Source organism: Hypomesus nipponensis, chromosome 3 (assembly GCF_054491055.1).
Source record: "Hypomesus nipponensis isolate SF chromosome 3, ASM5449105v1, whole genome shotgun sequence".
NCBI classification, from domain to species: domain Eukaryota; kingdom Metazoa; phylum Chordata; class Actinopteri; order Osmeriformes; family Osmeridae; genus Hypomesus; species Hypomesus nipponensis.
Genome location: NC_140363.1, coordinates 3,023,390 through 3,051,267, shown reverse-complemented (window position 1 = coordinate 3,051,267; position 27,878 = coordinate 3,023,390). Strand labels below are relative to the sequence as shown.

At 44.5% G+C, this 27,878-nt stretch overlaps 2 protein-coding genes across 2 annotated transcripts in view; both read left to right on the top strand.

Annotated features, from left to right (window-relative positions):
• atr (ATR checkpoint kinase) overlaps positions 1-19,639 on the top strand; it is a 30,538-nt gene extending 10,899 nt beyond the window's left edge. Inside the window, exons 23-48 of the mRNA XM_084684487.1 lie at positions 2,408-2,614; positions 3,041-3,154; positions 3,235-3,350; positions 4,375-4,495; positions 6,441-6,578; positions 7,047-7,209; positions 7,498-7,664; positions 7,749-7,913; positions 8,239-8,330; positions 8,433-8,524; positions 8,641-8,818; positions 8,986-9,171; positions 9,793-9,952; positions 10,206-10,385; positions 13,594-13,736; positions 14,248-14,345; positions 14,526-14,755; positions 14,992-15,126; positions 15,430-15,630; positions 15,893-16,036; positions 16,161-16,311; positions 16,446-16,599; positions 17,654-17,807; positions 18,010-18,161; positions 18,650-18,758; positions 19,239-19,639. Of these exons, the coding sequence (XP_084540613.1) occupies positions 2,408-2,614; positions 3,041-3,154; positions 3,235-3,350; positions 4,375-4,495; positions 6,441-6,578; positions 7,047-7,209; positions 7,498-7,664; positions 7,749-7,913; positions 8,239-8,330; positions 8,433-8,524; positions 8,641-8,818; positions 8,986-9,171; positions 9,793-9,952; positions 10,206-10,385; positions 13,594-13,736; positions 14,248-14,345; positions 14,526-14,755; positions 14,992-15,126; positions 15,430-15,630; positions 15,893-16,036; positions 16,161-16,311; positions 16,446-16,599; positions 17,654-17,807; positions 18,010-18,161; positions 18,650-18,758; positions 19,239-19,412 (3,924 nt within the window). The 3' untranslated portion in view covers positions 19,413-19,639. The remainder of the gene's footprint in view (positions 1-2,407; positions 2,615-3,040; positions 3,155-3,234; positions 3,351-4,374; positions 4,496-6,440; positions 6,579-7,046; positions 7,210-7,497; positions 7,665-7,748; positions 7,914-8,238; positions 8,331-8,432; positions 8,525-8,640; positions 8,819-8,985; positions 9,172-9,792; positions 9,953-10,205; positions 10,386-13,593; positions 13,737-14,247; positions 14,346-14,525; positions 14,756-14,991; positions 15,127-15,429; positions 15,631-15,892; positions 16,037-16,160; positions 16,312-16,445; positions 16,600-17,653; positions 17,808-18,009; positions 18,162-18,649; positions 18,759-19,238) is intronic.
• A 136-nt stretch (positions 19,640-19,775) lies between these two features.
• Positions 19,776-26,666, top strand: LOC146299159 (endophilin-B1-like). Its single transcript, XM_084684489.1, has 10 exons — positions 19,776-20,748; positions 20,834-20,975; positions 21,374-21,502; positions 21,923-22,056; positions 22,188-22,280; positions 22,571-22,654; positions 22,792-22,815; positions 22,930-23,019; positions 23,966-24,066; positions 25,132-26,666. The coding sequence occupies exons 1-10, from the start codon at positions 20,692-20,694 to the stop codon at positions 25,499-25,501; spliced, it is 1,224 nt and encodes a 407-aa protein (XP_084540615.1). The 5' UTR covers positions 19,776-20,691; the 3' UTR covers positions 25,502-26,666.
• Positions 26,667-27,878: the final 1,212 nt, after the last annotated feature.

The following is a 27,878-nucleotide window of genomic DNA, read 5'->3' as shown; positions in this document are numbered from 1 at the left end:
CCATCCTCCAAGGGCAACCTATCCCACAGGGCAGTCAGACCTTAGGTCAACAGACAGAAGGCCATCTAAAGCCTTCTGCTAACAATTTACAACCTCTCAACCTTATCCCCCTTTTGACCTGTCTTATACTATTCTCAGGACGTTAATGAACAAAGGATCTAACAGATTACACAAAACCACATACATTGTACATTGCTCAAAAATTATTTTAGACCCCTTAGCAGAAAAATACCCACAGGCTTAATGTTTCCACCTCTGTGTTTGACGGTGGGGATGGTGTTCTCCTCACCCAGTTCTCCTCTGAATCATTCTGATATTCATTGGCAAACTTAAGATGGGCCTGTACATGTGCTTTCTTGAGCAGGGGGACTGCAGGATTTCAGTCCTTCACGGCTTAGTGTGTTACCAATTGTTTCCTTGGGTACCATGGTCCCAGCTGCCTTAACGTCATTGACAAGATCCTCCCGTGTAGTTTGGGCTGATTTCTCACCGCTCTCATGATCATTGGAACTCCAAGAGGTGAGATCTTGCATGGAGTCCCAGACCGAGGGAGATTGACAGTTCTTTTGTGTTTCTTTCATTCGCGAATAATCGAACAACCAACTGTTGTCACCTTCTTACCAAGCTGCTTGGCGATGGTCTTGTAACCTATTCCAGCCTTGTGTAGGTCTACAGTCTTGTCCCTGACATGTTTCCATGTGTTGTGAATTCTAATAGTTGTGACATTAGAAATGATGAAAACATAATCAAAAAGGTAGGCTACGTGACCCTCCGTTCTGCTGCAAGTCTCCTTTCATTTCATTTGGCACTACAAGAAGCTTAGTGTCCTGGCTAAGCAGGACCTCGCAGCAACCTCAGTTCCTGCAGAGAGTCTTTTCTATACCGGGCTGCTCATAAATCGACTTTGTACCCGCCTTTTTTATATGCATTTGTATGGTGGCGCGCACCCTATCCTATAGGATTCCAGTTCCAAGTTAATATCCAGGGGCGGATCTACCGGGGTGGCATGGGGTCCCTAAAAATAGCCTTGCCACCCCAGTTGGCAGCTTTGAAAACAAAGCTCATCGGAGATTTGCGAGAGCGAATTTGTAATATCCCACTGCAAGTGAATGCAGCACTAGACTCCAACCACCCTCCCCATACCGCCGACCAAAGTTGCTTTCAATTGAACACAAGGAAGGTGCGGACTGACCACAGAAGGCTCAAACTCAAGGAAGCAATTGTTGGCACAGACAGCAGACCACACCGGAGGAATAAGCAATTATCTATTAATGACTGAAGAATAATGAGAAAAGTGCAGGGCTAACGGAGTTACAAAGTTAGTTTTCCTTTTGAATTGATGTTAATTACGTTAACTCGTGAATGCTTTGGTAAAGTTGGTTTGAAGTTTGATATTAAACAAATATTCGAGCGACCGCTTAGCCAATGCTTTTGGCTGCCTAAAAAACGCGTATGTTTAGGGACCATCAACAATTTACAAATTTCAAAAGTCTATAGATTTTCAACAACATGAACTAGGAGCGTCAAAATAATGTTCAACTGTTGAAGATGTATGCATTCATGCTGCACTGCCTCACTGCCTTCATTTTCATCTCGGGTTATAAAAAAAATGCTTCTGTTCAAAATAAATCTTCAAACTTCAAATGTCCACTGACTGCGTACATGTTGCACAGCCTTTATTTTTTAATTTTTATCACACAATTTTAGATGAATTTCAATATTTCAAACTTCAATAGCTTTTTGGTAATGTGACTTATAATTCAGTGTTCACTGACTATGCATACATGTTGCTCAGCCTTTATTTTTAATTTTTTTATCTCTTCATTAACTTTTGCATGTATGCATAGTCAGTGAACACTCTGAAATTAATTTGAGAATTATAGGTCACATTACCAACATGAATTTGGCAACAACAGCAACACTAGCTAAATCAATTGCAGATATCAGAACATACCTACCTGCAGTCTCTGAGTATTATATGTTGTTACTTTGCATCGTACCAGCTGAGTAACAGAATGCAAGTTACAAGTTCATTGTCTTTTCGTCATGTTAATAAATTGATCTTTCATTTGTTTTCTTTATTTAACCCTTATTTAATCTAATATCTTAATAGTCATAATTATTGCCAGAATGTGTGGTGGTTCATGTGTTTACTATATGCTTTGCATCATGTCAGGCTAATTAAAACGGAACCGCATAAAAAAAAAAAAGATTATCCGGATATTCAAAAATAATTTTGGATACTATTCCAATAGTAAAATTCCTTTCAAATCCCCATCCCTAATACAAGATATAATGTAATGTGTGTGTGTATATGTACAGTATAATGTACTGTGTGTGTGTGTGTGTTCCAGGAGGGCCTGTTGCTTCATGTGTGTGTATAACATTGTGTGTGTGTGTGCTCCAGGAGTGGCTGCTGCAGCAGGTGTGTGCCAGCGAGGCTGTGGAGCCGGTGATCTCGTCCCTGGTGGCGGTACTGTTGCAGGGCTGCCAGGACTCCTCCCCTGATGCCAGGCTGCTCTGCGGGGAGTGTCTGGGGGAGCTGGGCGCCGTCGACCCCGGCCGCCTTGACTTGTCGCACACACACACACACGGCAGCCGCAACACCTTCGTGGTGAGGGTCCCTCTAACACACTCACACACTCCCTTATAGACTGCAAGCAAATTCCTAAATCACTGCCAAGGTTCCCAGAAAATTATTTGGGGATTTCGATTTTTGGGCTTTATTTATGTGGATGGAGACAGTATGAGATAGAATGGTGAGAGAGAGAGGGGAAGACATACAGGAAATGGCAGGGAGAAGAATTGAACCTGGTCTCTCTACATTACGGCGTTAGCCCTTAGTGGTGTGTGCACTACCCAGTGAGGTCCCCCCCCCCTGAAAATGGTCATACACACTAAAAAGACAGTTAAACACAACCCACTTGCATTACTAGCACATCTCCCCATGGCATTTGTGAGAGGGAATGGTCGAGTTTACCATGCATCTGAAGAATTCAGAGAAGGTTAGCCAACCCATGTACATGTGTGTCTATTTCAGAGTGGGGTGGAGGACTCTAACTTTGCATATGAGCTGCTCACGGAGCTGACCAGAACATTCCTGGCTTACGCTGATGACGTCAGAGCTCAGGACTCTGCTGCTTACGCTATGCAGGTACGCCAGCACATGCTGACACCACATGCCGACTAGGGTGGTGTGTATATGTTCATATCTTGTGTGTGTGTGTGTTATAGGAGCTGCTGTCCATATTTGAGTGCCGTGAGGGCCGTAATGACTCCCCGGGCCGACGGCTTTGGAGAAGATTCCCCGAGCAGGTCCAAGAGATCCTGGAGCCCCACCTGAACAGCAGGTATATGTACACACACACACACAGTGACTCACAGTCATATATACTCACACGCATACACATGCCCAGTGACTCAGTCATATATACACACACACACGCCCAGTGACTCACACTCATATATATACTCACACATACACACACACACCAAGTGACTCATAGTCATATATACTCACACATACACACACATTCAGTGTGTGTCAGTCATAAATACTCACACATACACACACGCCCAGTAACTCACAGTCATATATATACTCACACATACACACACGCCCAGTGACTCACAGTCAGATATACTCACACATACACACACGCCCAGTGACTCACAGTCATAAATACTCACACATACAAACACGCCCAGTAACTCACAGTCATATATATACTCACACATACACACACGCCCAGTGACTCACAGTCATATATACTCACACATACACACACGCCCAGTGACTCACAGTCATAAATACTCACACATACACACACGCCCAGTAACTCACAGTCATATATACTCACACATACACACCGCCCAGTGACTCACAGTCATATATACTCACACATACACACACGCCCAGTGACTCACAGTCATATATACTCACACATACACACACACGCCCAGTGACTCACAGTCATATATACTCACACATACACACACACGCCCAGTGACTCACAGTCATATATACTCACACATACACACACGCCCAGTGACTCACAGTCATAAATACTCACACATACACACACGCCCAGTAACTCACAGTCATATATACTCACACATACACACCGCCCAGTGACTCACAGTCATATATACTCACACATACACACACGCCCAGTGACTCACAGTCATATATACTCACACATACACACACACGCCCAGTGACTCACAGTCATATATACTCACACATACACACACACGCCCAGTGACTCACAGTCATATATACTCACACATACACACACACATTCCCCGTGACACAGTCATATATATTCACAAACCTATAGGCACGGATGCTACCCCTCTTTCTAACACGTATAGGTACAAAAGCAGTCAGAAGGTGGTGAACTGGTCCAAGCTGAAGAAGCCCATCTACCTGAGCAGTCGAGGCCGCAAGTTCTCTGACTGGTCTGCTACCTGGGCTGGATACCTCATTGGCAAGGTGAGCGAGCCCGACGCCCTGAACGTTCCCAACCCATAACGCCCCCACCCTAACACCTGGGACACACTGCCTGCCATTAGCTGCGATCTGCTGCGACGCGCCTGGAAGTGCCGCCTTTTCCTTTCGGCGCCCATGTTATCAAATGGGACCGGCCACACTGGCTGCGAAGCGCCGCGATTGCCTACGATGATTTCGTCAGCTGGTCAAATTTTTTTACGAGACGCTTGTGAAATCGGCTGCAGGATATGATAAAATACACCATATTACTGTAGTTGATATATATTTTAATTAAAAAACGGCAAGATTTTACTACATTCATTGTCGACTACGGTGAATATTTGTAAAGTTGTAGACTTTATAATTATAATTTTTTTAATTACTTTGGAGGCCTACATACTTTACCAATATTCACCCTATAATAAACCTAACTACACAATGTTGGTAACTGATAGGGAGGTTATTCTGAAGGAAGAAGGTAGGCCGAAAGGAGTCACGACAGCAGAAAGGAGTTTTACTTTGGTTTATTTGTCGAGTACCCGGATCAAACAACCAGTTCAAGACAAACTGATGACATGAGTAAAAACTCTTGTCTCTCAGCCATGCTTAAATACATGAGTTGGACAGTACAGATATAGAAATCACAGAATTACGGGTCTTCAGTGGTCAGTACATTGATACACTAGAGCATTCAGCAGCTGAGGTGGTCGTTAATTAGTTCAAGTCGCAGTTCGTACATGTTTTGCCTCACAGTCTCCTAACTGTCTGGGCTGTGTGCTATATTCTGCTCAGAGAGAGGCCTCGCTGCAGGACCTCTTGACCTTACACATACTTAGGCTGTACATGTACACTGAAAATCTGCCTTACAGTAACAAATTGCCTTTCCATGTGGTTTCCCTGATGAAAATGAATGAAAATAAACGGATTGATCTGTTGAGCTAGCATGCCCGTAGTTGTTTTACTTATTTGAGAGAAACGAGTTGTCACGTGTTGCACGCAACACACACGCATGCAGATATTGCCTACCAAGAGAGAGCCCCCAAGTCGATTTCTAAAATCAGCGGGAGATTAACAACATCAAATTAATTCTCAAAGTTGAAAACCGCAGGGAGTTGTATGACCCCCAGCAACAATTTGACAAGGACAACGTAGATAAGGATCAATGCTGGGATATAGTCAATGCCATGTTTATGTACCATGTCAGCATAAAGGAAAACTCAGAGTAGCTGAAAGGCTTGGTGACCGACGTGGAACAGCTTTGAACCGATTGTGGCGCTGCGCTTCGCAGCCAGTGTGTCCCAGGCATAACACCCCACTCTCTAATGTCCCACCCCCGAACATTTGAGATTTTACCAAAACAAAACTGCACAGAGCTCCCAACTCACGAACGCCCACACAGAGCTCAAATGGCATTGAATCCACACGCTTCCCCAGTGCATGTGCACTCTCCAGACTCCAATGTCTTAACGATCCAACCCCAGACATGTTTGTTCCAACCCACCTTAACATTCTAACCCCTAACATTCTAACCCTTAAAGGCAAGGTAGGTAAGTTTAGCAAAACTAGCAATTTTGTTTGAAAGTATCCAACTGCCCCCACCCCCCTCAAAGCCACTCCCCCAAAACACATGAACACGCTGCGCTGCCGCCTGATTACTGCCAGGAGGACGGCAGGCAAGTAGCCCATCCAATTATTGTATGCGGTCCGAACGCAATGATTGGACGTTTTTGTTACAACCCACAGAAAACAATCAATTTTAGTTTATTGTAAGAGCATTTTATTTATTGATTGCTGTCAGGATGAGAAGTTTATTTCAGCATATTTATGACAAAAAGTGCTTCTCAAAGACAAGACCTACCCTGCCTTTAACGCCTAGTGCTAAGTGTTGTGAAGAAGTTCCCCCTGACCTGTGGTGTGTTGAGGTGACCTGTGGTGTGGAATGTTCCAGGTGAGACATGAGCTAGCCAGTAAGGTGTTCTCCTGCTGTAGCTTCATCATCAAGCACGACTACAAGGTGACCATCTACCTGCTGCCCCACATCCTGCTCTACATGTTGCTGGGATGCAGCCCCACGCAACAGCAGGAGGTAAAGCACGCATGCACACACTGTACACATGCGCATGCATGCACACACACTGCACACATACACACACCGTATACACATGCTTAGGGCAATATTTATGCAATTATTCCACCCGTATGGTGGAACCAATCTCTCCGACTTCATTGTGTGAGCAAGATACCAAATTCTTTACATTTTGAAAATAGCATAGACAATAGCATTAGACCATACGCTTGTGCCTTAGCTGGTAGCCCAGAGCATTAACTGGTACCATGGAGCCTTTGTGGATCCTTGTTTGCGGCCACATACTGTACACACAAGCTCACTCTGAACACATGCACTTACACACTACACACACCCTGCGTGAATACACGCTGACATTTTCCTACCTTATGTAAAAAAAATAAAAAAACCTTCTCTCTCTCCTTCTTTCCCCCCCCACCACCCCACTCCTGTTCTCTTTCTCTCTCTGCCCTGGTTCCCTCTCTCTAGGTAACAGAGGAGATTTTGGCAGTGTTGACGGAGGGCGACACTCGTGGGGGGTTGAACCAGGAAACGGCCTCCAGCCTATCACAGCTCAGCACTCAGACTGTGTTCAGCATGCTGGCTCACCTCACACAGTGGAGCAGACACATCCTGTCCTCCAGACACAGTGGTGAGACACATACACCCCCTTTCCACCAACCCAAACCTGGTTTTGTTGTTAGCCAGTTCACACTTGGTTCAACTGGCTTACCTTCTAAGAGCAGGTCTTCTTTTCCTATGGGCCAGAGAGGCTGGCTGCATACCGGCCCTGAAATTACCTGAGTGAAAAAAGGGGTGTCACACACAACACACACACACAAATATACTTGGCACACTGAAAATCCTCATATTGCTCATTCATATTAGACAGGGCACAACGAACACTCACCTTTGTGTGTATGTCTGTGTGTTTGCATAGAGAGTGTGGAGTACCAGAGCGTCGTGGCCTTCCTGAAGAGTATCCCCCAGGACATGCTGGCCAAGGCCTCGCTGCGCTCCAAGGCCTATACACGCTCCCTCATGCACTTTGAGGCTCACATCCTGGAGAACAAAGAGAACGTCCAGGACCACCTCACCTTCCTGCAGGTCAGAGGTCACCACGCAGTATGTAAGCCTCATTGACGCTGATGGGTCAAGCTTTGCCTAAACGCTCTCTGTGGCTGGTCATAGACACTGTATGCGGCGATGCACGAGCCGGATGGAGTGAGGGGTGTGAACGCCCTGCGAAGGGAGGAGCCTTCGCTACGGGAACAGATCCTGGAGCACGAGAGCATTGGTTTGCTGAGGGACGCAACTGCATGCTACGACCGCGCTATCCAACTGGAGTCTGACCAGGTACACATACACACACAGATATTTTTATATTAGGGCAGTCAAGAAAAACGTTTTTATCTACATTAATCGCATGATTGTCCATAGTTACTATAAAATAATCACACATACTCTACTTGTACCAATTAATTTACTGTACCTGCGTTAATTTGCGCTAATCCCTTAATTATTGTGTTAACTTTGACAACCCTCATTTATACAGTATATATTGTGTATATATACACACATTAATGTGCATGGACAGACGTAATTGCATTCAGTCCTTTCAATTTTTCTCTGTCCCTTCTTATCTTTATTTCTTTTTCTTTCTCTGTCTCTGTCTCTCTAGATTGGACACTACCATGGGGTGATGAGCTCCATGCTTGGTCTGGGACAGTTGTCCACTGTCATTACCCAGGTCAATGGAGTACTGGCCAACAGGTAACACTCACACTCACTTATACAAACAACCTGCTGTTGTGACTTTTGAAATGTGTGTGGTGTCCCAACTCTTTTTTCTTCTCTGTGTGTATGTCCGCACAGGCCCAAGTGGAAGTCTGATCTGAACACGTACAGGGTCGAGGCAGCCTGGAAGCTAAGCAAGTGGGACCTACTGGAAGACTACCTGAGCTCAGGTGAACACACAGATACACACACAGACCCACACACTCAATCATTCCAGAGAATATTTTACAGTGCCCAAAAAAACTAAAAAGCTGTCATATTGATCCATGTATGTCTGTGTCACCAGACCGTAAGTCCAGTTCGTGGGGGGTTCGTCTGGGCCAGATGCTGCTGTCAGCTAAGAAGCAGGACTCTGAGCGCTTCTACAGCCAGCTGAAGGTGGTGAGGAAGGAGCAGGTGGTACCTTTGTCGGCCGCCAGCTACGAGTGTGGCACCTATCAGAGAGGCTACGAGTACATCGTCAGGTGTGTGTGTGGACACTTCATAGATGACCTTCTGTTCTATTGTTCCTTGTTCTGAAGGTGGAATCTTTTTGAGACTCTGTGTGTGTGTGTGTAATGCGTATGTTGTCTGTGTGTGATAATCACTTATGGTATTATTCTGTGGGTGTGTATTTTGTGTGGGTGTGTAGGCTGCACATGCTCAGTGAGTTGGAGCATGCATACTCAGACCTCCAGAAGCAAAGAGCAAGCTCTGCCTCCAGCCCGCTTCTGCTGCCTCACCATTGGCCAGATCGGCTGGAGATGACCCAGAATTCGTTCAGGGCAAAGGAGCCAATCCTGGCCCTGCGACGTGCCATGCTCAGCCTGAGCTCTAGGTGAGGACAGCCACACACACACACACACACACACACACACAAACGCTCAAATATATTAGTACATCCACACATGTATACAGTAAATGCAGTCACACACATACACCCACACATTATATTTCACTTTTATGTGTCTGTAATACTTTAATATACATAGTGATTAAAATGATAATTGTTTAAAATTAATTAACGTTAAAAAGATTACGATTTATAAAAGTGTAAAAAAGTTTTGTTTTTTTTGCAATGGACAATGGCACCATATACCGTATTTTTTTTTAACTTTAAGGCGCACTGTTATATAAGCTGCAGCAGCTACATTGAATGATGCGTACATATATAAGCCGCACTGGACTATAAGCCTCAGTTGTTTTCATGTTTAATTACCATATGTAAGGGGTTCGTGCACAGAGGGCCTTTAGTACGAAAGAGACGGCTGCTTGAGGAAGCTCCCATTTATTAGCCGTTAGCTGTAAAAATCCATAGATTAGCCACAGAGAGAGAGATCAAATACATCTTCAAAAGACGTGTTATGATACATGTCAACTGTTGTAGTTCTATGAGCACTTTCACCATGATACTTAGAAAAGACCTGGTCCCTAAAATTCCTGTGTGTGCATGTGCCAGGCCCCAGAGTGAGCAGCTAGTGGGGGAGTGTTGGCTGCAGAGTGCTCGTGTGGCCAGGAAGGCAAGACACCATCAGACAGCCTTCAATGCCCTCCTGAACGGAGAGAACACACACCTGGCCGAACTCTTTACTGAGAAGGCCAAGTGGCTCTGGTCCAAGGTGACACACACACACACACACACTAACCACTCCATATCATGTCTGTTTGATTAATTTTCCCTAGATATCAATGATCCTATTAACATCTTTATGTGCAGACTATTTCAAACAATCAGACTGAACCTAGAACCTGTTTTTTATACTGGTGTCCTTTCTCTGTCTTTGTGTCCAATGTATGTGTGCGTGTACTAATATTTTGTATGTGTCATGTCTGTATGTGTGTCCTGCTTGTGTCCTGTATCTGTGTGTGTAGGGGGATGTGCACCAGGCCCTGATAGTGCTCCAGAAGGGCGTGGCTCAGTGTTTCCCGGAGACCCAGGCCCTGACAGACCCTCGCATCCTGCAGACCAAGGGCAAGGCCATGCTGATGGTGGGCCGCTGCATGGAGGAGACGGCCAACTTCGAGTCCAACGCCATCATGAAGGCCTACAAGGTACCTTGTATCTACCCTACCACCTTCCTACCCTACTCTAGCCTCCCACAGAAGGCTACCCTTCCACCTTCCTACCATACGCTAGCCTGGTGCTTGAAGCAGATCCATTTTTGGATCAAGGCTCCTCCAGGTTCTTATGGGTGTATTCATCTTACAAAGGAACATCAAACAGGCCAAGACTTTTTATGAAAGCACTTGCAGGCAGCTGCACATTCTAGGCAAATAGGTTCACAACCGCAAAGAGCGAGTAATTACAGTCATCTTTTGAAATCGGGAACAATTAAAAGGTGTTTGCAGTCTTCACTGGTCTTTTCTCAGCGTCTCTGGCCTCTCTGGGTTTCTCTTCACCTGCTGGCTCAACACCTGTACTTTCTCCAGCTTCACTTTCTCTGACTCGGCGACTACATGCTGTGTACATTGTCTCTGCTATACTGCACACAACCACTTGACTAACAGTCATGCACATGTGCACCCACTTTATGCGTCATTAGTTTAATTGGTACATTAATACCTATTTTTCCCATTTTGTTATCATTAAAATGTAAGCCATTAAAGTCCTGCAAATAACCTGAAGTGGTTCAAAGGTAAACTGTAAAGTGCCAGAGGTAAAAATGAACTAATAGAAGTTTCGGAAATAAAATTCATATTAAAGTTAAATATAACTTGAAATATACTTAAAAATGTATGTTAACAATTCCTACAGGAGTTCTAACTTGTTGATTAATTGCAAACCTTACACACTACACTGCACTCTCTTGAGCATTATTTGGAAAAAAATATAATGACCCAAAACATACTGTTCAGTTCAGACATATGTCAGAACTACCATAGAAGTAAGACGAGTAAGACGGTAGACTTCAAATCATGGAATAGCATAATGACAGCATAATGACAGCTTAATGTCCTGATTTAAACCCCACTGAGATGTTTGGGATAATTTGGTCAGAAGGGTGAAAGCGAAACAACCTATTTTTACATCACATTTTTGTGACTTTCTGCAGCAGTGTTAGAAAAAGCTTTCTGAACAATAATGTTGTTGAGCCTTATTTGAATTAAATTGCAGAAAGACTGTCATGTGGTCAGCTTTGAGTGTCAACATTTAGATGTAATGAATGGTACAAAACCATTTAATGATTATTTTATTTCAAATTGGTTATTTGTTGTTTGTTATAATTTCAAAGGACATGAAGACATTAAACGGCATACATTTCAATAAACTATTGCAGAGCTTCAAATTGCAACCATTTGGTCGCATATGCTTCCAAAATTGCATCTGTGTGGCCTCAAAATATACAGTACTGTGCAGAAGTTTTAGGCAGGTGTGGAAAAAATACTGTAAAGTTAGAATGCTTTCAAAAATAGACATGTTAATAGTTTCTATTTCTCAAAAAAAAAATGCAAAGTGTGTGAACAGAAGAAAAATCTACATCAAATCAATATTTGGTGTGACCACCCTTTGCCTTCAAAACAGCATCAATTCTTCTAGGTACACTTGCCCACCGTTTTTGAAGGAACTCGGCAGGTAGGTTGGCCCAAAGATCTTGTAGAACTAACCACAGTTCTTGTGTGGATTTAGGCAGCCTCAGTGGCTTCTGTCTCTTCATGTAATCCCAGACAGACTCGATGATGTTGAGATCAGGGCTCTGTGGGGGTCATTCCATCACTTCCAGGACCCCTTGTTCTTATTTACGCTGAAGATAGTTCTTAATGACTTTCGCTGTATGTTTGGGGTCGTTGTCATGCTGCAGAATACATTTGGGGCCAATCAGATGCCTCCCTGATGGTATTGCATGATGGATAAGTACCTGCCTGTACTTCTCAGCATTGAGGATAGCATTAATTCTGACCAAATCCCCAACTCCATTTGCAGAAATGCAGCCCCAAACCTCTAAGGAACCTCCACCATGCTTCACTGTTGCCTGCAGACACTCATTCGTGTACTGCTTTCCAGCCCTTCGGCAAACAAACTGGTAGGGCCTATATAGCAGAGGACGGACCCTCCTGATTGGACAGATGGACTGTCTGTCTTTTAACATGAAGAAGAGGTGAAAAACAAGGAAAAGCGCCTATTTTGAAAACATGAGTATTCCTGAAGATACTTTCGCTATTTTTAAGAATTATTGTGATGCAGGGCATTCATATGACGTGATAGTTGATATGTTGTCAACCAAACACAACATCAGGATGAGTATAAGCACTTTGAAGTCACGTTTGAGAGAACCAGTTCAAGTTTCAAGTTTTTATTGTTAGGTGCACAGAACAACATAAGGTCAAACTGGGCACTAAAATTCTTGGGACAAGACAACACAAGTAACCTAGCATAACATGACATATAAGTACTAAGAACATAGATGTAATCTATGATAAGCTCAAATAAAATAGAATACAATAAAAATAAAAGAATAATAATTTACATCCTAATATACCAAAAAGTATGCAATGTACAATATAATTGACTAGACCTCTAATACACATAATGACTATACCTACTGACTAGGGAGAAATGTATCAATGTCCATATCAATGTCCATTCAGAAGCCTGACGACCCCAGTATAGAAACTATTGTCCAGTCTGCTAGTGAGACCGAATGCTATGGTAGCACCTGTCAGAAGGCAACAGGGTAAAGAGACTGAAGGATGGGTGGTAACAGTCTCTTAGGATCCTGCCAGCTATCCGTGTTTTTCACCTCTCCTTCCTGTTAAGACAGACAATCCATCTGTCCAATCAGGAGGGTCCGTCCTCTGCTTTATAGGCCCTACCTTTTCCGGTAGTAGTTAATGTTATGTTTTATGATTTGTTGAAGTGTTTACATATTTGCTGTCGTGGTTATTTTTTGTCATTGGGTTTTATGATTTGATGAAATGTTTTCCTGTTTGCCGTTGTCTTTTATGATTTGCTGTTGCGTTTTTTCTATTTGCTGTTGTGATTTGCACTTCAGGGCCAACGTAAGATTGTTACTTTAACATTAACACAGACTACAGGACCATTTTAACACCAACCCTTAAAGACTAAAGACCCATATACACAAGCACAGAATTTCCTTTTTTTTCTATGGTTGTTTATATTGAGTTGATTCTGTGGTTGTTTGTTTAGGTCGTTGTTTTCTATAGCAATTTTTTATCGTTGTGGTTGTTTGTGTTGCTATTTATATTGTTGTTGTTGTTGTTGTTGACATTGAAGTTTGTCATTCACGTTGTTGTGTGCCAGGATGTTACAAGCCTGCTGCCGGAGTGGGAGGATGGGAACTTCTACCTGGCTAAGTACTATGACAAGGTCATGCCCACAGTGACAGACAAAAAGCTGGAGAAGCAGGGGAACCTCATCCGCTACATTGTCATCTTCTTCGGGAAGTGAGTAGCTCCACCAACCCAGTATCATACTTCTAACCCTAAGCAGCTCCACTTCCCAAAACATCTTCATGCAAGAGGATGAGTCTCAAAGAGCTCATCGATGGTGTGCTTCATAAGTCTGGTTTAAAGTGTCATACTGAGAGTCTACATCATAGGTTTAGTGCATAAGCTTATCACAGGTCGAGTTCATTAGCTCATTGCAGGACTACTTTGTAGGTGTAGTGCCCAAGCACATCGAGTGTCAGGCAAACAAGCCAAAACTAATTTAGAACACACAACACATTCTAGGGAAATCAAAACACAGCAACCATAACATCCAGTGCCAATAAATAACTAAAAACATACTGCTGCAATTAAAAAGATTATGTTGATGTTGTTGGCAGTTTGTTGTTGAAGTTGTTGTGTGATAACTGACTTATTTGGTTAGTCAGTTCTTGGGTCTAGTCTACTTCCTAAGCTCATCGTAGGTCTGCCTGCTGTATTCCTCCCTGCTGTATGATGTCCTCTCCAGAGCTCTGCAGTTTGGGAACCAGTACATCTACCAGGCCATGCCCAGGATGCTGTCACTCTGGCTGGACTTTGGGGCCCGGGTGTACGAACAGGAGAAAGGTGGGTGGCTCCGGCCCCTGGAGGGCTGTGGTTTTGGGCCTTTCTGAAGGGAGTTCACCTTGACTGTTAGGGTTTCATTGCGTGTCTCATCGTGACTCCAGGTCTGTGGTTCTTCAAGGTTGTGAGGCAGTCCGTCGGGGCTTCTAGTTTTAAGACTGTGTGTGTGCGTGTGTGTGTCAGTGGGTCGTACGGACAGGCAGATGCGTGCAGAGCTGGGGAAGATCAACGCGGTGGTGAGCGAGCACTGCGCCAACCTGGCGCCCTACCAGTTCATCGTGGTGTTCAGCCAGCTCATCTCTCGCGTGTGTCACTCCTGCGACGAGGTGTTCTCCGTGCTCATGGCCATCGTGGCCAAGGTCCTCCTGGCCTACCCCCAGCAGGCCATGTGGCTCATGACGGCTGTGTCTAAGGTCTGGGCTCGGGGAATGTCCCACTCACAAAATCTCGCACACACACATACATTCTTTATCTTTAACCAACTCCCACGTGAAATCACTAACTTTTAAATTCAAATTTTTGGTTCATCACAATCAGTTCTATGTGTTACACATAAACTGTGTTTTTCTCGTTTCAAGTTTATATCAGGTGTGCATTAACAGTCGTCGAAATATGAAATGCTTGCTCTACGTGTGTGTGTGTGTTGCAGTCGTCTTACCCCACCCGTATGAACCGCTGTAAGGAGATCCTCACCAAGGTGGTCAGTCTGAAGGAGTCCCTACGCAAGTTCATAGGAGATACCAACAGGCTGACCGACAAGCTGCTGGAGCTCTGTAACAAACCGGTACAGACACCATGCCAACACACACACACCACGCCAACACACACACACACAGATGTTACATAACATACCCACATACAGGACACCCGCATACAGATGCACGTAATCACTGTGTCGCATATTCAACTTGTTTGTGTTTTTAATTTACACTGTGTGCGTGCTCTATTAGGAAAAGCAGTACGATTTACACCAAACACCAACTACACTAGTTGGACATTAACAAATAAGTTGCTTCTACAGTGCCCATATAAAGGACTTCTTCAAGGTTTATCGTTTTACAACAATGAATGTGTGCGCTCGCTCCAGGTGGACAGCAACAACACCACCCTGAGCATGAGTGTCCACTTCAAGCAGCTGAAGCGCCTGGTGGAGGAGCCCTCCTTCAGCGAGGTCCTCATACCCCTGCAGGCGCTCCTCATCCCCACTCTGCCCTCCACCAGCGGGGCCAGCACCAAGCACGACGCCTTCCCCGGCCGCTGGGTCTACCTGGCCGGCTTCGAGGACACGGTCAGTGTCTGATCCCTGTGTCGGTTTTCAAGGTCGGTCGCGACCTGGTATGTGTGGGAACGTGTGTGGGAGATGGAGGGGATTTTTGGTCATAAATGCATCATTGCTTTCGTCTGTCCTTTTTCCCTAGGTTACCCTAGGTATGTAGTGAGTTCATTTTTCTGAACGTGTATGTTTGTGTCGGTTAGCAGTTTTTGTGCTTTACATAAAGTGTTTGTAGGTGGACCAGTGTCCATTTCCTCTGAATGTGTGTGTGTTTCAGGTGGAGATCCTGGCATCTCTGCAGAAGCCTAAGAAGATCAGTCTGAAGGGTTCAGATGGACAGAGCTACACCATGATGTGCAAACCCAAAGATGACTTGAGGAAGGACTGTAGGCTTATGGAGTTCAACTGTCTCATCAACAAGGTAGGTGTGTGTGTGTGTGTTCAGACGATAACCAAGGACTGGACTGCTTACGTGCGTGTGTGTGTTTGTTTGAACGATAACCAAGGACTTAACTGCTTATGGGTGTGCGCGCGTGTGCGTCCAGTGCCTCCGTAAAGACGCTGAGTCCAGGCGGAGGGAGCTGCACATCCGTACCTACGCTGTCATCCCCCTCAACGAGGAGTGCGGCATCGTGGAATGGGTCAACAACACCGCAGGACTGAGACACATCCTCATCAAGCTGTACAAGGAGAGAGGTACACACACCCCCACCCACAGACACACACACAATTGGGCATAACTGCACCAACAAGAATACGTCATTCTCCTGTGTGTGTGTGTGTGTGTGTGTGTGTGTGTGTGTGTGTGTGTGTGTGTGTGTGTGACCCAGGTATCAGCGTGTCAGGTAAGGAGTTGAGGAAGATGGTTCTTCATAAGACGGCAGCGTTTGAGGAGAAGCTGAGGGTCCACAAGGAGCTGTGTTCTCGACATCCCCCTGTCTTCTACGAGTGGTTCCTCCGAACCTTCCCTGACCCCACCACATGGTACACCCAAACCAGATTAACTAAAGCCGTTGACTCTCCTCATAGAGGGTTTCTTATAATGTCCAGTATTGTGGAAGCCCTATTCTAAATCACATTATCTTATTATATGTTGTTGTGGATAATGTTGTTGTGGACAAGTTCCCTTGTATAGTGAAATAAATCCAAGTCTCGAAGTGAATATTATTAGAAGAAAATTATTTTAAGTCCCAACAAGTCATAAATGAGGCTAAGTCCCAACATTGAAAAATAAATTAAGTCCCAACAGATGAAAAATAAACTCCAAAAGTCCAAAACAGACGCACTGGAACTCATTCTGATGCAAAGGTTTATTCCAACACGGTAAAAAAAGGTATCCAAGTGAGTAAGCTCCCAAGAGCAGACTGTCCGTTTCTCTCCGGACAGTCCCTTATATACTGTATTTTCTTCCTATTATTTGTGTCATTTTTTGTTATTAGTACAGTTGGTCACAGATACATTATGCACCCTTACATTATTGGTCCCTTGTCCTGGGGTTTCAGATTACAGGTGTTTTCCTAATACAACAACAATTCTCCCAATTTACGACCAGTGGCACTGGCCCTATGACAATTCTCCCAATTTACGGCTAATGGTACTGTCCCTGAACTCTGCAGTTAGATATGAGTGTGTGGGCGCAGGGTCTCAAACTTGCCACTTTATTTATTAGTGGGGGGCCTCATGCCTGTGAAAGTAGATGCATGTCTTCAAGTGTTTTTTTTCCACATTCCTTAGCCCCTAATATCCAGATCTTTACACTTTGGGCTTAATATTTTCTACCGGTTTGTAGTATTAATAATAATCAGTCAACAGCTTAACATATGGTTTCCAGTAATATAGAATATACAAAAAATGTGGATAAAAGTTTAATTTTAAATCAGATAAACCATTAATCATAAATCATAACCTATCTTCATCATGACAACAATGTGATATCAAATTCTACGTCAATGTGTGCTCCTCTATGTGTGTTTGTGTATGTGCCTTGCATGCGTGTTTGTATAAATGTGTGTTTGTATATATGAATGTGTGTGTGCAGGTACAGCAGTCGCTCAGCGTACTGTCGCTCCACAGCGGTCATGTCCATGGTGGGCTACATCCTGGGGCTGGGAGACCGCCACGGAGAGAACATCCTGTTTGACTCGCTCACCGGAGAGTGTGTACACGTCGACTTCAACTGTCTCTTCAACAGGGTGTGTGTGTGTAGAGGTTTCATCATTTCCATCTGGCATCACTGTCATGTTGCCCATCGGCTCTATCTTTATATTTACCTCCTTCACTCTCTCGCCCTTCCGCCCCCTCTCTCGCCCCTCCTCCCCCTCTCTCACCCTTCCTCCTCTCCCCCTTCCTCCCCCCACTCCCCCGTCTCCCCCTTCCTCCTCCTCTCTCCTCCAGGGAGAGACGTTTGATGTTCCAGAGGTGGTTCCGTTCCGTCTTACCCAGAACATGGTCCATGCCATGGGTCCCATGGGCACAGAGGGCCTGTTCAGACAGGCGTGCGAGGTCACCCTCCGCCTGATGAAGGACCAGAGGGAACCCCTCATGAGGTGTGTACACACAGACAGACATATACATGGTACTTAAAAATACACACATGTACAATGCCGGTATATAACTTTTAGAACACCAGAATTTTCGCAGTTTTCATTGACATTTAAGCAATCCCACAAATTGCCTGAAATGGTACAAAGGTACACTGTAACTTGCCAAAGGTAAATAGAAAAGAAAAATTTAATATTTTTTGTAAAAATAAACTAAAAACTAAAGTTTTGTTTAATGAAAACTAAAGAATGACTTGCATTTCTGAGTTATACACAAAAGCCAACCTTGTTGACCCATAACCGAACCACAGATCCCAGACCTAAACAGGTCCAACAAACCTAAATTGTACTATCCAATGCCTGCGGTCAAAGGCTCTACAATGAAGCCATCTTACATCTTGTTACTCGTGTGGTTAAAACATTCAGTGTTGACGTTGTTGAATAGAAAGCAGACTAGCAGCAGCAGTACAGGGTTGTGTTGTTGTCTCTGCCAGTGTGCTCAAGACCTTCCTGCACGACCCTCTGGTGGAGTGGAGTAAGTCCTCCAGGGGGCCCGCTACAAAGAACCAGGCCAGCGAGACTGGAGAGATTGTCAACGAGAAGGTACTTGTGCACACACACACACACACAGTCTGGACAAAGTTTGTTTAGACTGACGCAAAATGACTTGCCATGAGGATATTGTACTTCTTTCTTACCTTTCTTTCCCTATCTGTCTCTTTGTTCTCTATTTTCTGTCTATTCCCCTACCTTTTTCTCTCTACTTCCCCCCTCTCTCTCTTCCTCTTTCTCTCTACCTGCCCCTCTCTCTTTCTTCCTCCCCCTCTACCTGTCTACCTCCCCCCCTCTCTCTACTTCTCTCTCTACCCGTCTACCTCCCCCCCCCTCTCTACTTCTCTCTCTCCCTGTCAACCTCCCCCTCTCTCTACCTCTCTACCTGTCTACATCCCCCCCCTCTCTCTACCTGTCTACATCCCCCTCTTTCTCTCTACCTCTCTCTCTCCCACCTCTTCCCTTCCCCCCCTCTCTCTCTGTCTACCTGTCCCTGTCTCTTTTCTTCCCCCTCTCTCCCACCCTCCCCAGGCTAAGACCCATGTATGTGAGATCGAGCAGCGCCTGCAGGGGGTGATAAAGAGCAGGAACAAGGTCCTGGGCCTGCCTCTGTCCATCGAGGGCCACGCCCACTACCTCATCCAGGAGGCCACCGATAACAAGCTGCTCTGTCTTATGTACCTGGGCTGGGGGCCCTACTTGTGACGCTCATGCACAAACACATACACTCCAGAAACGTAAACACATGCATGCATACATACATGCACGTACGTACATGCTTTTTGAGAGGCTGAATAGTTTGTAAACTATGTTGCTTTTTGGTTCAGGTCTATTCTGTCCTCGGGAACAAGTGTTGTATTGCTTCACATTCTGTATACAGTGGAATAGATGTGTTTCCTGCACTCATAAATTATGTGATATTTTTGGCATAATTCCTGTGTTAGCATTGGTTCTATCCTATCTGATGTCAGGGAGGAAGGTGTGTCTGTGTTTTAATCTCTTAACCCTGCTGGTCAGATTACTGTAGGAGTTAGTCTGTCAAATGGCTATTTTAATCCCAACACACAGACACAACCATTGGATATGGCTGCTGGACAGAATTGTCCAATCAGATCACTCCTCTTATGCTCTAACACCAAATAGAACGGGGTTACACCGTCAGGTAATAGCCTAAGAGGATGAACCAGAAGGCTATCTGGCAGAGTAGCGAACAGTGAACAAGACATTAGACTCAAAAGAGTAGTCAAGAGATCGGATCTGTTGCTCTGCTATGAGTTCCGACACTCAGAGGGTGACCGTCTGCTTTGTTATTGTCTTCCTCCTTTTCGTCAACGCTCTGCTGTTGTTCCAGCTTACGTTTAGGTAGGCCTAACTGGAAGAGTGAAAGACCAGGCCTGTCCAGAGAGACTGAAGAGAAGAAGGGTAGGATTCCCATTAACCAAATGGCATAAATGCAGCCTAAGACATAACACTAATTATTTTTGTTAAAGTTAGTTGTCATGACGTGCATTAAACTACAAATATGTACAACGCAGCAAGACAGTTGTGAAATTGAGGACTTAAATGTTTTTAAATGCGGCGGGTTTTAATCTGCGTCACGGCGCTGGAGTTCTGCGCAGAGTGCGCGCAAGCCTCTGTCGTCACCAAATCGACGCCCCAAGCAGCGAACCGGAGGATCCTATCTGCACAAGTCAACACAAAGCCAGTCGTCATTCAAAGGATGAACCCAGAAAGGTGTGAAGGATGTTTCAAAAGCGGCAATGTCGTGTCACGTCATTGGAGTCAGTGGGGCGAAAGATGCCACCGCTGTTGTTGACATGTTTTTGAAGGATGTCACAGACACTGGAGCTTTAATCCCGTGGATAATATGTACGAAGGAACCCATGGCCGCTAATTCCTGTTACCGGTATTCTAAAGGTGTCGTAGGACATCGTTTTCAAGTGTAAGCACATTAACATCCTTTGCGACAAGCTACCTGGAGAAGATGGATTTCTCAAGGTTGGCCGTAGACGCTGGTGCGTTTATTAACCGAGCTGTTCAGGTAAACACACGCTTTCGTCACGTATTGTACATCAGCTACGATCATTTGCAGGTCTGCAGCCAATTTGAAACGTTCTTAACTTCAGTATACGGAGGAGACTCTGGGACAGGCGGAGAAGACAGAGTTGGAGGGCAGCTTGGAGGATCTCCTTGCCAAGGCTGACGTCATCAAAACCAGGACGGATCAGATCATCTCACAGACTGAGGTTCTACTTCAGCCCAATCCAGGTTAGTCTGTCTCTCCACTGGTCATATTACCAGTGGGATGGAAGATCTTTTTGTCTACCTCAGTTAGCCGTCCCCATCAAACTAGTCTTGATAAAGTAACAATGTCTTCACCTTCCGTGATTTACTTTCTGGGGAGAGACACGAGGCTAAGGGCCGAAGTATAAGCATGAGCCCAAGTGATGTCAAGGTTATGTAATGAAGGCCTACATGCATCCTCATGCAGGAATGTGGAGTAGAACCAAAGAGCAAGCTCTAACCCTCACTGATCTTTACTGTTACTTACATTTGCATTATAGTTACTGGAGTTGCTGTTGTTACTTACAGTAAGTGGGCCTAGCTACATGCACTTTAGTACATGGCTCTGTGCTCTGGTTTGACCTTTGACCCCTGACCTGCAGGAGCACGTATGGAGAACCTGCTGTATGAACATCTGGACTGGAGCGCCCCTCCAAGGCCATGCCCCCACGAGGTGCTGGGAGAAACCATGAGCCAGGCAGGGCTAGAACTCGGATCTAACACACCCTATGGTATTGCTCTCACCTGCACGCCTGGGCCTAGAAACCAACACACCATATGGAACTACTACAACACTGGGACTTGATCTATACCCTATCTTTAGGACCCAGCCATGGATCACTCCAACAGGAACTGCTATAGTACATATACATTTCTAACTGGGGCTTAACACACCCACTGATAGTACCTTAACAAGATCTATACCTTTACATACCTACAACTTCCCTACTCAGAACCCAACAAAGAAACTGTGACACCACCCATTTCTTACCTGTTAACCTGTTCCTGTGTGTGTGTGTGTGTGTGTGTGTGTGTGTGTGTGTGTGTGTGTGTGTGTGTGTGTGTGTGTGTGTGTGTGTGTGTGTGTGTGTGTGTGTGTGTGTGTGTGTGTGTGTGTGTGTGTGTGTGTGCGTGCGTGCACATGTATGCAGGGACTGCTCTGCTGAAGTGTGGGGAGGCTCAGAGGCAGTTTGGGAGTGCAGAGAGGAAGTTCATCCAGAGCACGGCCATACACTTCCTGTCTCCTCTACGTAGCTACACTGAAGGGGAATACAGAGACATACAGGTAACACTAACACACACACACTCTCTCTCACACTCACACACATACGCCCCTCACACACTGTGCATACAATACATACATTCTCGATAAAAACAACAGCAGTTCAGTACCTGTGTGTGTGTGTGTGTGTACAGAATGAGCGGAAGCTGTTGGTGAACAAGCGTCTGGATCTGGACATAGCCAAGACGAGGCTGAGGAAAGCTCATGAGGCCGATAGAGAGGCCAGAGTGAGTATCAACAAAATACCATGAAGGGCATGGAGTCAAGCACAACTGTCCATTTTATAATTCTCCCTCTCTCTCTGCCCCTATCTCAACCCTCTCTCTCAACCCCTCTGCCCCTCTCAACTTCTCTCTGCCCCTCTCTCACTCTCGCTCTCTCTCACTCTCACGCTGCCCTTCTCTCAACTCTCTGCTCCTCTCAACTTTATCTCTCTGCCCCTCTCTCGCTCGCTCTCACTCACTCTCACTCTGTCCCTCTCTCTCAACTCTCTACCCCCTGTCTGTCTCTCTGTCAGAATCTGAATGCTAACCCTTTGGGAGATGACTACGTGGTCTATGCCTCCTACATGTTCAGCTTCCTACGAGTCAAATGGCTGAAGGTGTGTTCTATCACTAATAATATAACAAAATGACCCAAATGGTTTTGTGTCTCCGTTTTCTCAGTGGCTGATCTCTGTCATTCTATTGGCTGATATCTTTGTTATCCTATTGTATTGGCTAATCACCTTGCTGGCAGATGTGGGCCCAGGAGATCTCCCAGGTAAGTCACAGAACACGTTCTCCTGGGTTATTGGTGCATATTTTAAGTCTGCATATTTCAAGTGTCTGTAAGTTAGTAGTATTATTGATTGTGTGTGTTTGGGTGTGTCTGCAGGCAGAGATGGAGCTGAGGATCTGTCAGAGCTTGTTCGACCGACAAGCTGAGGTCACCAAACGCCTACTGGAGGGGATTAGCAACACTCACGTAAGTACACACACACATATGTACAGTACAAACAAACACAGGAAATCCTATACAGTATGAACATGTTCAGATTTGTTGATACCCCTTCACAAAAAACTAACAATGACAAATTTCCACTGAAATAATTTGAAACTGACTAAAGTAATTGGCATCCACCCTTTTTTATAATAGAAGTCCGATTTTGTTTTCCAACACAAAATTGTAAATAATAAAACAAATGAAAATGACATGAACAAAAAACCTAATATTGTTGCACAACCTTTAGAGGCAACCCATGCAATCAAATGTTTTCTGTAGCTCCCAAGCTGACTTTTCCCGAGAAAACTGCTTCAGCTGTCTCAGGTTTGATGGGATGCATTTTGGGTCACCTGTTGGAAGACCCATGACATGCAGCTTTTTATGTTTTTCTTTCAAAAGTGGACTCCTCTCAGATGGTGCGATCAGAAACTGACGTACCTTGTGGTGTACCAGTGTGGTGCACACAATGATACCAAACTGCACGTTGACTACTTTCCTCCTTTTAAAAAGGCTGAATGACTGATTTACAAGATTGGAGACATGGGTGATACTAAAAGATAATTAATTGATTTGGAAAATTACAATCAAATTATTTATTATCCTTTCTAAGGTGTACTAACAAAGCTGTCCGGGCCATTTTAGAGTATCTTTGTAGAATGAGCAATTCACAGCTCCTTTGGTTTATTCTATGACACACCAAAGGCATGCAAGTATACATGATGCAATAGCTTTTAATGTTATCACTTCATGAGGTGTATGGTTAGCAACAAATTTGAGCAAGTCTGTGAATAGATATATATATATATATATATACACACACACATACGGGTCCACACACACTCCTGAATGTATACTACACACACACAAACATGTACAGTACACACACAGCCCTACCCTGATGGTAACATTGGCTCTGTGTGTGTGTCAGGCCAACCACATGCGTAGTCTGTGTGACTTTGTGGATGCCCAGGCTTCGTACTACGCCCAATGTGACCAATACACCCAAGAGCTCCAGAGGCAGATGTCCAGGTCTGGTGAACACTGTGTGTGTGCGTGTGTATTTGATGTACATGGACGTCGGTTTGTGAATGTTTGTGTGTGTGTGTATTTACACATTTTTATGTTTGTATGTGTGTGTATTTGCATTAGGGCTGGGCGATAATTTTTTAGCGATTTATTGAAGTCATGACTTCCTTCAATAAAGATGTCTTAACATCAATTCATTCGATAATGTCATTTATTATATGGCAACGACGGTACGACCTAATGGGGAGTCATGCCAGAAGCGTATTGCCCTCCTCAGCGGCCAATACGGCTCCATGTTGCCCTCTGACGTCATCTTCAAAATGAGCGACGAGTCAGCTGCTGAGTTTTACTATCCAGATGATGCTGAAAAGATTTGTCATCGAAAGTGAGGATGAAGACTAGACTCTTTTAATCACTTGTGTCGTAGTCCATTTAAGTTCTGTGATGCAGCAGGAAGTTGCATAGAAATGGTAGCCTACGCTCACTAAAATATATTGAGCACCTCAAGTGGACTAGCTAATGTTACCCACGGAAAATGAGTCTTATTGCCGAAAACAGTGGCAGCGATAGCCATGGCGAGTAAGCAACTTCCAATGAAGAAATTATTGATAAAAAAGCTTCGTCATCTTCAGTTATTTGGAAGTGGTTTGGCTTTTTGAAATCCAACACAGAGCAGATCAATGTTTGGTGCAAATTGTGTAGTAAACAAACTACACAATTGGTGGCTACCAAGTCTGGTAATAAGACAAACCTTTTTTTAAACCTGAAGCAAAATCACTAATTAAAACATGCAGAAAGTGTGAGTTTGTGCCTAAAGCAAGGTTTTAAAAAGCTTAACCCTAGGTATGTGCTCCCTGGCCGCAAACATTTCTCTCACACCGCGCTGCCTAAACTTAATGCCGAGTGTAGGGAAAAAGTTGAGGAAGAGACTTATTTTGCTACTACTACGGATCTGTGGTCTATTGTCTTATCGCTATCGAATGGAAATATAAATATCTATATCGATAATTATTTTACCCATATCGCCCAGCCCTGATTTGCATTAACATCTGTGTCGACTCCTTGCAGCATCCCAGCTGTGTTCTGTTCTAACAACTGGCAGTCGACACCCAATCGGAGCCTGGCAATCAACCATGGAAACGGTCAGCCAATAGCAGCCAACCAGACAGTCAACCTCACTGCCATCGAGGTGACCAGCCTGCTGTTAGACATGAACCAGGCTGCCAGCCAAACCCCAAACAATCCCCCAGCCTCAATACCACCACAATGGGCAACAGCAACAACCAACCAGGAGAACAGCCAGCTCTTGTCAACCAACCAGCCATTAGCAACCAAAACTGAGACCAATCAAACGTCCAATGAGCCCTTGACAACCAACCAGGCAACCAATCAGTCCCCATTAGTTAATGGAGAAGTGAACCAATCAGGGGTTGAGTAGTGTGTGTATTCAAGGTGTGGTACCAGGGTTGGAGAGTTGAGAGGAGGACTCAGTTTTGCCAAAACGTGTGCAAGCTGTATGATCTCAATGGTTATTATGCAACGAATTATGTGACTGTATGTCAGTCTTCTGTAAACAACAGATGCATTGTGGGAGGATAATATTAGTACAGCCGACTGTTGTTATGTGATCTATAGACTGCTAGCAAAATTACGTATAGTCACGGTGGGTGCACACTGCTACACTCTAATGAATCATTTGATGAAGGATGTTTGTGTTATTGTTCATTAGTAGATCGTGTTTCTTTTTAAACAGGTGGATTATATGAAACATGTCACAGTCTGCCATTTTGTTATTATGCTGTGTCATCTGAGTAGAATCTGTTGTCCGAGATCATGGACCTCTGTGTAAACAAACAAGTGGAAATGAATATTAGTTATGATACATTATCATCATTATTATAACTAGTGCAGTACCTGTTCTCACGAGATCCATGGCTCCATCGCGTAGTACAGCTCAACATGCGGTGGACGCCATATTTATTTATTGCAAACCGCTCATCAAAACAATGTTACACTCACATTTTATTTTGTACAGTGCCCGGTTTAAGAGATAATCGAGCCACAGGTATTCCTGCCTTTATATTTGCATTAACATTCACTACAACTGGTTAAGCTTCTCTGCTCATCAATTTGATCAGTTCCTCAACCCAAATAGATAATGACCCATTCATTCGAATCAGGTGTGTTGGAACAGGGAAACATCTAGAACACACAGGACGGCGGGCCCTAAGGACCGGGCCAGTCTTTCTGCTGATAGGGAACAGCACCCTCGCTCTTATGTCTGTGTGTGTGGAATCTGATGGTGTCTGAGAGTTAATTCACTCTGTTAGTTACAAGCTGTCTGTCAGTCTATCAATCTGAGTCTATCTAAACCAGTCAACTTCAACGTTTGACTAGAAATCCTCATTAAATGGTGTAGCAACTGATGGTAAACAGATAAGTTGTTAAATGATCAATTAACTGTGCCAATATGTGGGTTTGTGTCTGTGTGTGTGTGTTCATAGAACCATTCAAATATCGAGGTAAATACACTGATGTTGTCTTAAGTTTGTGTGTTTGTAAATGTTGATGTTGATAGAGCTATTAAAATGTTAGAAGAAACACTAATGGCTGAGTTGTGTGTTTGTACATCCTGTATGTGTAAGGGTGTATGTTTTTTTAAGTGTGTGTTTGTGAGCCCCTGCACCCCAATTTCTTTCCCTGCAGTCTGAGGTCATTTTCCATGCGGTAACCTGTTGCCATGGGAACGGAGGACTGGGAGGCGGTCAACAGGCTTGACAGGGTCTCTTGCATGTTCCATGTTCTCAAACATAATCTTGGTCACACACACGCAATCTTTCACTCTACCCCCCCCCACACACACACACACACACAATCTCTCACTCTACCCCCAATCTCCCCCCCCACACACACGTTCCCCCAAGCCTCCCGGTGTGAAGCTGGCTGAAGGTCTTTGTGTCCAGATGTTGATATATTTCTCTGCTCTGTGTCTACCAATGATGCCCTGCATGGAAAGACAAAAAGCTTTTTACATCCGTTGAGGTCAGATTGTGCATTGTTTAATTGAATAATAACATTCACAAAAAAAAGGCAATTCATTTTTTGCATTCACGCAACAACAAACACACACACACACAGTCTACAGGGATGTAAACACCCACTGTAAAAGTCTCTAATATGTTCTGTTTCCAATAACAGTTAATTATAGAATGTGTTTCAGGGTGATGTCCGCTCCTCTGAGCCAAGCATAACAATGGGTTATCTCTCTGTACACACATACACACATGTGCATACAGGCTCCCCCGGTTCTGCTGTGACAGAGTGAGTCAGATTCAGAGCTGGCAGCTGTGGGAGAAATTGAAGGATTTACAATTTGTATTCGTCACAATCAGTTGTACAAATCGTACTTGTACTAGTCCTACAAGTTGTACCATATGTGTGTTGGTGTCACCGCCCCTGCATGTGTATGTGTTCACCTCGCATGACTACATAATAAAGTCGTCTTCTTTGTCTACTTTATTAGAATCCCATGTCATATCATTTGTTGTCTGACAACTTCCTAGTATCAAGCTCTGTATTTTTCTGTAATGCCGTAGCCGGGTCATTCTGTCCTCCAGACAGCCTCGGCATGTGATATCCTCAGCCCCTGGCAGTCAAACAGGAAGTGAGAAGCTTCTAGATCAGTCATCGCGGATACAGATAGGTATATGGACGTCTGTCATTTTGATGTGTCCTGTGTGAGGAGCACAGTGCCTGTCTGTCAGCACGGGGTCAGAGGTCAAAGACAGGGATGCCGGGACACCTGGAACAAAGAT